The 10030-nt window shown below is 30.0% G+C and overlaps 1 protein-coding gene across 2 annotated transcripts in view; it reads left to right on the forward strand.

The window, feature by feature from the left end:
* Positions 1-8819, forward strand: part of rab27a (RAB27A, member RAS oncogene family) — a 36209-nt gene extending 27390 nt beyond the window's left edge. The window contains exons 3-7 of one of the 2 annotated variants that reach the window (XR_015514414.1): positions 790-875; positions 2850-2953; positions 4078-4201; positions 7330-7846; positions 7934-8819. Coding sequence is in view for 1 of the 2 variants with exons in the window: in NM_001030257.1 (NP_001025428.1) it covers positions 790-875; positions 2850-2953; positions 4078-4201; positions 7330-7531 (516 nt within the window). In the remaining variant the exon portion in view is untranslated. 2 annotated transcript variants of the gene reach the window in all.
* Positions 8820-10030: the final 1211 nt, after the last annotated feature.

Consider the following 10030-nt stretch of genomic DNA (forward strand, 5'->3'; position numbering starts at 1 on the left):
ATATTCATTTTCAAAATGGCATGTACTCAATTATGCTGTCAGTTATACAGGTAAAGATGTTGTCTAAAGCAGGGTTTCTCAACCACGTTCCTGTAGAACCACCAACACTGCATGTTTTGGATGTCTCCTTTGTCTGTTGCACCATTACAGGTCTTTCAGTCTCTGGTAACGAGCTGATGATCTGAATCTGTTGTGTTTGGTTAAGGAGACATGCGCAGAGCTGGTGCTCCTCCAGGAATGTGGTTGAGAAACACTGCTTTAGACAACATCTTTACCTGTATAATTGAATTTTTGAATGCTTTGGGGATGTATAACATTAATTTATTTGTGAATATTTTCAGGTTAGCTTCCATGTCTTTTTTTATTCAATTAAAATGTTTTAAAGTAAATAGGTAAACAGCTAAACGCACAATATGTAAATTGTTTTCCTTAAAATGAACAAAAAGCATTAGAACAGTTTTATTTGTTCATTTTATTTGTTCCGACCTACGTTATTCGAAATGTTAAATAATAAATCCAGTGATGCATTTCTTTTATTTCTCTTCAGTTTTCAGCCGTTTTCTTTCTCGCTTTTTATACTACACGATAATAAGTGTTGAATACTTTAATCATCCATCAATTTCTGCAGGAGTCCCGTAGGATGATGACGACCACAACTCCCATGATACCACACACAGTCACAGCACTATCAAAATGCTACTTTGTTTGTTGTGAATACGCGCCCTCTAGTGGTGCAAATGACATACTGTGCCTTTAAATGAGATGAAATGTCTACTGTTTTTCTGAAAGGTGTATAAATCCAGTGGTCCTGATGGCACAGCAGGCAGAGGCCAGAGGATCCACATCCAGCTTTGGGATACGGCCGGACAGGAGAGGTGAAAAAACTCTTTATTCACATGAAATCTCAAATGAGAGTCTGTGAGGTTTTATTTATGGCTTTTGTAATGATAATAATGATAATGTAATTTTATTATCAGAATTTTTTATTGCATAACAGTATGTTACACACTGTTTACAATCAGACAAGACATAATTAAGTACACAAATTATTAGTGTTTTTATTTTACACTGATCTTTTTTAGCGTTAGGACAGTCTGACGTACAAATGTATGTTTCAATTTCACTTGATTCAAATCATGGGACTTTAAATCAAGACTTCATGATTCTCCACATGATTAGGGTTGCAAACAATACTTTAAGCCAGCCTTGGGAGCTACTTGCAATAAGAAACATCATGTAACTTTTGAAGACACTGTCCTACTATCTTTGAGCAGATTTTATCTGAACCTTCAGCTTTAAAAGTTTAAAAGACAAAATGTTCATAATGACAGGCATAAAGAATCGTGCAAGAATCTGTTTTGATGCTTCAAAATATCTGAGATGACTATCTAAAAATAACTTCTCCGCTTAATCTTATTACTCTATTATATTTATTATTACTAGGGATGCTCCAATCGATTGGCCAATATTTACATTTAATGACTCGATTGGTACTTGCTAATCTGGCCTATGTCATGAACCTATCTGGTGTATGTTTAGGAGTTTACAAGCAGAGGAAGTCGCACTTGTGCTCCCGTATTTTATGCATTGACTGCAGCAGCAACTACACCTAAGAAGGTAGAGGGTACATGACGTGTGGAGACGTGAGGGATTGATGTGCTCGTTTCACAACAACTAAAATATATACAGATGCGGTGTGACCTCTGTTTATACAGTCTATTGGTGCGACTCGCGTGAGGCATTGAGTGTTTTGAGCTGCTGTGATACGAGCAGAGTGATTGTTTGTAATATTTCTTACCAATTTTTATATGTGACATATTATTTTCTGTAAAGCTGCTTTTGGCCATGATGTGTTTACACCTGAATGGTTATTATAAGAGATGTGTTTAAGGGATTATATACAACATCCTTAATTTATTCTCTTAGGTAAGCAGAGATCTCCACTTAAGTGTCTTACTTAGTGGGAAAATGTGCTTAATGCATCATAAAGCTTGAAGCATCAGAATCTGTACTCTGTGTCAGCCAATCCCTATGACAAGGAAACGGTACTCAGCTAAAAAAATCCTGATCAGAGCATGCTGAATTATTAAGCTTAAATATTTAAGTTTGTATACTGTGTGATGTTTTCAATATGCATGACTACAGGATTTGTAGAAAAAATTACTATTATTATTTTTGTTATTATTATTATTATTATTATTATTATTATTATTAGCCCTCCTGTGAAATGTTGTTTATTTTTTTCCAATAACTCCCTGGTGCTTTTTAACAGAGCAAGGACATTTTTCACTGTACTTTATATATATATATATATATATATATATATATATATATATATATATATATATATATATATATATATATATATTACTTTAAGTTTAGCTGTAATTTAAGTAAATTTTTTTAAGGTCAGTATTATTAGCCCTAATTGGCTGCATAACAAACCACTAATTACCTAACCTTACCTAATTACCCTAGCTTTAACCCAGTTGAGCCTTTAAATGTCACATTAAGCTGTAAAGAAATGTCATGGAAAATATCTAGTCAAATATTATGTGCTGTCATCATGGCAAAGTTAAAAGAAATCAGTTATTCGAAATGATTTTTATTAAAACGTGTTGAAAAAAAATCATCTCTCCATTAAGAAACAGCACTTGGGAAATAATTGAAAAAGACTTACAAAATTAACAGGAGGGATAATAGTGTTGTCTTCAACTGTACGTCAGATGTTGTGGACCTGAATACAATTTCTCGCTATTTAAAATGTATTTTATTTACAAGACAGATCACATTTTCCTGGTTTTCCACTGTTGTTTGAGCAGTGTTTTCTCCTGTAAACACTCCCGCAGGTTTCGAAGTTTGACCACTGCTTTCTTCAGAGATGCGATGGGCTTTCTGCTGCTCTTTGACCTCACCAACGAGCAGAGCTTCCTGAATGTGCGCAACTGGATGAGTAAGAAAATCCTTTTTTTTATTGTTACTTCAAAATGCATTTAATATCACTTATTTTTAATAATACATATGGAAATTTAATAATTACATTCAAATATTCATTTTAAATAAACACATGTTCATTAATTGTATTTTAACTAGCAGCTTAGAGTGATCATCTAATAATAATAATAATAATAATTGTATTATTAATAATATTAATATTATTATTATTGTTATATAAAAATACGTTGTATGCTATTTTATTTAAAATACCAGTGAAGTGATAGCTAATCTATAAAATAATTAGGATAATAATAATAGTGTAATAGTATGTTATACAATTTTTTCTAATTATAGAAATTATATTTTGATAAAATAAAAATAATAATTTCAACAATGCTACATTTAAAAAAAATAATTATAAATACTTTTAATGTGATTTTATTAATAATTGTATTTTTAAAGTAGAAAGTGAAACCATTTTGAAATGCTTATTGAATTTGCTTTTGAATTTGCTTATTATTACATGATTATTACAATTTTTTATTTTACCATAATAATAATAATTGAATAAAATAACAATATTATTTTTATTATTATTATTATATTGTTGTTATAAAGGATAACATGATTATTGTAGTTTTTATTTCAGCTTAATAATAATAATAATAATAATAATAATAATAATACTTGTATAAAATTAACAGCAATATTTTTATTATTATTTTTATTATTAATATATAAAAATACATTGTTTATAATTTCAATTCAAATACCAGTGTAGTAATTGCTAATTTACTAAAATAATAAAGATTATAATAATGATAATAATATTGTAATAATGTTTTGAAAATGATTCTAATAATATAAATATTTTTTGATGATACAATCATAATTACAGCTATACTGCATTTTAAAAAATAATAATTATAAATGGTTTTAATGTAATTTTTTTTGAGAAAGTGAAACCATTTGTAAGCATGTATTTGATTATAATTACACAATTGTAATTGAAGTTTTCTTTAGCTCAATAATAATTTCATGAAAATAAGAATATTGTTATTTTATAACTATTTATTATTTTAAATAATTGTCATAAATATATGATAGTTGAAAAATGACTTGTTGTAACGTGTCATTCAGGTCAGCTGCAGACACATGCGTACTGTGAGAATCCCGATATCGTCTTGTGTGGAAATAAATCAGACCTGGAGGAGCAGCGTGCCGTCAAAGCGGAGAACGCAAGAGAACTGGCAGAGAAATACGGGTGAGAAACTCCAGATGCTTGTTTCTGTCACATTCAGTCAGTACTGCATTAATATTGACTCAACACCTCATCAGAACTCGGTGTTTATCAGCTAAAAGCATTTGATTTCCTTTGCAACCGAGAGTTAGGAAACAGTCATGATTTTATTAGGATTTTATTCTGCACATTTTTTTATTGAACTCAATAAATTGGGCTTAAATGTAAACAGTCACATTTTAGATTAGAAAAATGAAAAATAACATAACCCTATAAACTTTATTTAAGTCAGAAAATTAAGAGTCTGCTTTGATTTGATTGTCAGAAAGGAGACTTTTTGATTTTTTTGACAGTCGTAAATTAAACGGCTTCATTTAAAGTATCGCTCAGTGGTTAGCACTGTGCCTGCACAGCATGAAGGTCGCTGGTTCGAGTCCCCACTGGGCCAATTAGCATTGCGGTGTGGAGTTTGCATATTCTCCCCGTATCGGCGTGAGTTTCCTCCGGTTTCCCCTACCACAACCACATGCGCAGTATGGGAATTGATTAACTAAATTGGCAGTAGTGTATGTGTGTGAAATGAGTGTATATGGATGGTTCCCAGTGATGGATTGCAGCTGGAAGGCCCTCCACTGTGTAAAACACATGCTGGATGAGTTGGCAATTTATTCCGCTGTGGGGACCCCAGATAAATAAGAATGAATTAATGAATTTATTGGATCTGCTCTATTAAACCTTCTTTTTTAAAATATTGCTTTCAGTCAGCTTGCCTTTGTCCCAATATATATATATATATATATTAGAGCTGCACGATTCTGTCTAAAATGAGAATATAAAGTTTGACTCATAGAGGTGTAGAAATATTGTCTGAGCTGATATTGTGCTGTGTTCAGAAGGTGCAGCGTCTCGAAGCGTGTTTGTTTTAAGGGCCGAGTCTGCAGTGTTTGCCTAAGATGAGGACGGCTCTTGTTAAATGTCACACGCTACACATGCGGGATACCGAAAAACTAATATTGACTGTGTTAATGTGCGTCTTCAGTTCGGACACGCTGAATGCAGGATTATGCTCCGTATAGCAGCAGTGATCACTCACTTACACACCCTGATACGATTTATCACGCAGCTGAGTGTGTGCTGCTCTCATGAAAACGTCAGGAGAATTATGTGTATTTGCTCTTGATTATGTTTAGAAAAATAACGCATGATGTAACATTTAATAGTAAAAAGTTTTTATTATATTATATTATATTATATTATATTATTTAGGATTATAATAATTAGGATTATTTTTTAGAAATTTCAGTAAAAATAATGTTTATTAATAATAATTCATATTAATATGTTCTTTTAATTAGGAAAATTAAACATGTATATTTGTTACATTGCTAGTCAAACGTTTATAATATTGAGGACTATTTTTGAAATATCTGTACAACTCACAAAGGCTATATTTATATCATGTTTTATTTATATATTATTTTTTATATTATTATATTATATGATATGTTTTATCTAAACATTTTTATAATTTTTACTTATATGATTTATAATGTTGTTTTTAAAATTATTACTTCAAAATGCATTTATTATCACTTGTTTTTACATACATATATTAATCACGCGGTTATTTAAATATAAAATTAAAATGTTAAATATTTTTTAATATAATGATTTTAATGAATTAATAATAATAATTATTGTTATATTCAATTATAAAAAGAAAAATGTATATTTGTTACATTGCTAGTCAAATGTTTTGGATATTTAAGACTTTTTAAAATACCCGTACATCTTATCAAGGCTACATTTATATGTTTTTTAAATTTACATGATTTATTTATATTTTATTTTTATATCATATAAAATTATTTGTATTAATTACGTTTATATATATATATATATATATATATTTTTTTTTTAATATTTTTATTTATATAATTTATAATGTTGTTTTTAAAAATATTACTTTAAAATCACTTGTTTTTATATACATTTATTGTCACTCGGTTATTTAAATTAGAAATTAAAATGTTACAATATTTTTTAACATAATGATTTTAATTAATAATAATAATAATAATAATAAAATTAATATTTAAAATTAGGGAAAAAAAGTATATTACTTATATTGCTAGTCGAATTTTTGGAATATTTTTATACTATTCTTAAAATACCTGTACATCTTATCAAGGCTACATTTATATGTTTTTTAGACTTTTATATGTTTTATTTATATTGTATTTTTATATTATATAAAACAATTTGTAAAAATTAAATATATATATAATGGTCATGAAAAATACAATAAAATGGTAAAATATATTTTTACATATAATAATTGTAATTAATATTAACAATAATAATAATAAATAATAATACATATATATATATATATATATATATATATATATATATATATATATATATATATATATATATATATATGTATTATTATTTATTATATATATATATATATATATATATATATATATATATATATATATATTTTAGGACAACAAAAGGGTTTTTGCATTTATTTTTTGTTATTTTCTTTTTAAATGAATTTATTAAATATATAAATGATACAATGAAATTGAGTCAGAAATTAACAACAATATATAGTATGTATGAAATATGAAGTAATTAGTTTGATACTGTATTTTTTGAGAAGTATTTCTGTTTAACTGTTGTGTATTAACGCAATGTGAAAGAATTTTAAAAAATTAAAGTTAAAATGCCAGGCTTGACTCAGATTTAATTTTTGTTGTCTATTTAATAATTTCTTTATTAAGTAAATGTCAAGTAAATAAATTCCATACTGAACAATTTAATTTCTTTAACTGCCATAAGGTTACCCATGTAATTGTATTTAAGTTTTTAAAGTAACATGGCCAGCATGTGAGATCAGTAATGTGATTTATGTTTTATTTATATATTTAATTTTCGCAAAAATCGTAAGAAATCTCATCTTTGCAACATGCAACAACATGTTATTCCAGTCTCATGCAGTCCTAATTTAAATACAACTGTAATGATGTTCTCCGTAGTTAATTAATAACTTGAAGTAATGAACTGGTGATCAGCATGTGATTTATGTACATACGACTGTAATGATGTACTCTCAATGTACTGAAGTGTGTTTTTCTTCTCAGCGTGCCATATTTCGAGACGAGCGCGGCGAACGGTGAGAATGTGAGTCGTGCAGTGGAGGTTCTGCTGGATCTTATCATGAAGCGCATGGAGAGATGTGTGGATAAATCCTGGATCCCCGACGGGACAGTCCGCAGCAACGGCCACAGCACCGCCGACCTGACAGAACCACACGACCCCGAGCAGAGCAAGTGTGCATGCTAATAATCAGCGTAAACCCCACGCTTCACTCTGTTTTAATCTCAGTGATGGACCGAATGTCTCTTACATCTTCACCTGGAGCTCAGTCTTCACATTTCCAGAGCACTTTACACCAAATACCCACAATGCATCAGGATAGATGTGTGTCACGGGTGTTCTTCAGTCACACATTACCATAAGGTTCCATTAGTTAAAGGGATAGTTCACCCAAAATCTTATGTTCACTGCCTTTTTTATGGATTCTCATGTGCTTAGGAACGTATATGAGTTTCTTTCTTCTGTTGAACACTAAAGATGATGAAAATCTGTAATCAAATAGTAGAAAAACAACAGAAGAAACTTGTAAAGCTTTTCAAAACAAAGGCAAGTCAATTATATTTGGGGTGAGCTATCGCTTTAAATAAGGGATGATGTGCATCTAGCCAGTTATTCTGGCAGAATAAAGCAGGTTAAAAGCAGTTCTATGAGAAAAACAACTGTCCTGGATGTGTTTCATCTTGTTTATTACACGGCTACTTGTCACAAAACGTAAATACTCAACACAAAACATTGTTTTGAGTCGTAATAGTTTATTAACTCTTTAATTAAAGGCAAAGCTGACAAATGAAAACAGCTGAATGGAGTATACACTAACCTGTGCATTATTCAGTCACGAGATGGCGCCAGAGAGTCAAAAACTGCAGTGTGACAGAGAAGCATATAACTTTAGATGTGAAGGTATTCACTGATGGTCAAGATGATTTGAGAATCCCAGTTGAATCTGTGTTATTTAGCTGTTGTTTTCTGGAAAAAAAATATTGTGACTTGACCAATCAGAGTAATCCAGACAGCCGTGTAATCTGTAATGAATAATGTACATCTAGCCAGTTGTTCATAGAGAATACAGGTTGATCAGCAGCTGTTATACAAGACTGAAGGGCTTTATTTTGGAATAACAACCGTCCAGATGTACATTATCCCACTTATCACATGACTACTTGCCACAAAACTATACTATTAGACATAAAACATTGATCTAATTTATTAACTCTCTTTAATTAAAGCTTGCGGAATGATAAACGCACTAACTGCTACTTATTTTTACTAATATTATTGTTATTATTATTATTAACATTACTATTATTATCCATTTGCAAGATGGCGTTAGACAGTTGACCGAAGTCCTCATGTGAAGGGTTATATATATTTTTAGGATGTAAAATCTGCTTTGGTCAATATTACTATCCCATCTTAACAAATTAAGTCCAATTACTTGCCTAGTTAACATAATTTACCTAGTTAAGCCTTTGAATGTCACTTGACACTGAATACTAGTATATTTCAATATATCTAGTAAAATATGATCATTGCAAAGATAAAATAAATCAGTTATTATGGTTTAATAAACATATTAAACCACTATGTTTATAAATCTCAATTAATCAATGGGAAATAATTGAAAAAAAAAAAAGAACATTTCACAGTAGGGCTAATAAATTCGTCTTTAAATGTAGATTAAATATATTCACTGATTGTCGTACTCCGATGAGTGTGTGTTATTAGTTTAATCAGTTGTTATCAGGGAGTAACATACCTGATAACATACCTGAATATCATTCTTGACCAATCAGAATCGAGCATCGCAGTGAGCCGTGTAATAATGTTAAAGTGTTTAACAATATGAACAACACTTGTGCACCATTTATTAGTAACATTTGCTAATCATTATTAACATCCAAAGTTGTGTTAGTTAACATTAGTTAATGGACCGTGGGTTAACAAGATAATGCCTATTTTCATTTACTAATGACTGTAATAAATGCATTGTTTGTTTATATTAACAAATGCTTTTAACTAATGGAACTTTATTGTAAAGTGGGACATCAGTGCATTGAGTTTTCTGCTGAATATGTCTAAATGAAAATGCCACATCAAATCACTGAAAAATAGGTATATTTAAAAATATATATATGTATATATGGGTCAAAGGAGTGAGTTTATATACATTAAAAACATTTTAAAGGGGTCATGAACTAAGTACACACTGATACAGAGCTCACTATAGTATAAAAATATTCATATTCAGAGCTCAAAATGTTGTGGTTCCTCTAAAATCAGCTTTTATTAAAGCCAGACACCCCCCACCACCCCCCTCCCCACCCCAAACACACAAGCAAAAAATGATGGTACTGATGGAATAGTGTGGATAAGTTCCGCTTCTGCAGAAGATCGACGCCCACTTCTACTTTAATGGCTGTTTGGGCTTGTTAATATGCAAACCGGCAGCCAATCAGAGCAGTGTGAGTTTACCCTGAGTCTACCATTGACCACGCCCATTAAAACTGAGTGTTTTGATGAGGGTCAAAATCAGCACCCAAATTAGCCGATTACTTCTACATTATGATGTATTTTTTTCCTTAAACAATACAAGTGGAAAATACAAAACTAAATAAATTACAAATACAAAATAAAAAAACAGGTCTTTCATGACCCCTTTAAATGCAAGCAAAATTAATGTTTCAA

Source organism: Danio rerio, chromosome 18, assembly GCF_052040795.2.
Source record: "Danio rerio strain M-AB ecotype USA chromosome 18, GRCz13ab, whole genome shotgun sequence".
Taxonomy (NCBI): Eukaryota; Metazoa; Chordata; class Actinopteri; order Cypriniformes; family Danionidae; genus Danio; species Danio rerio.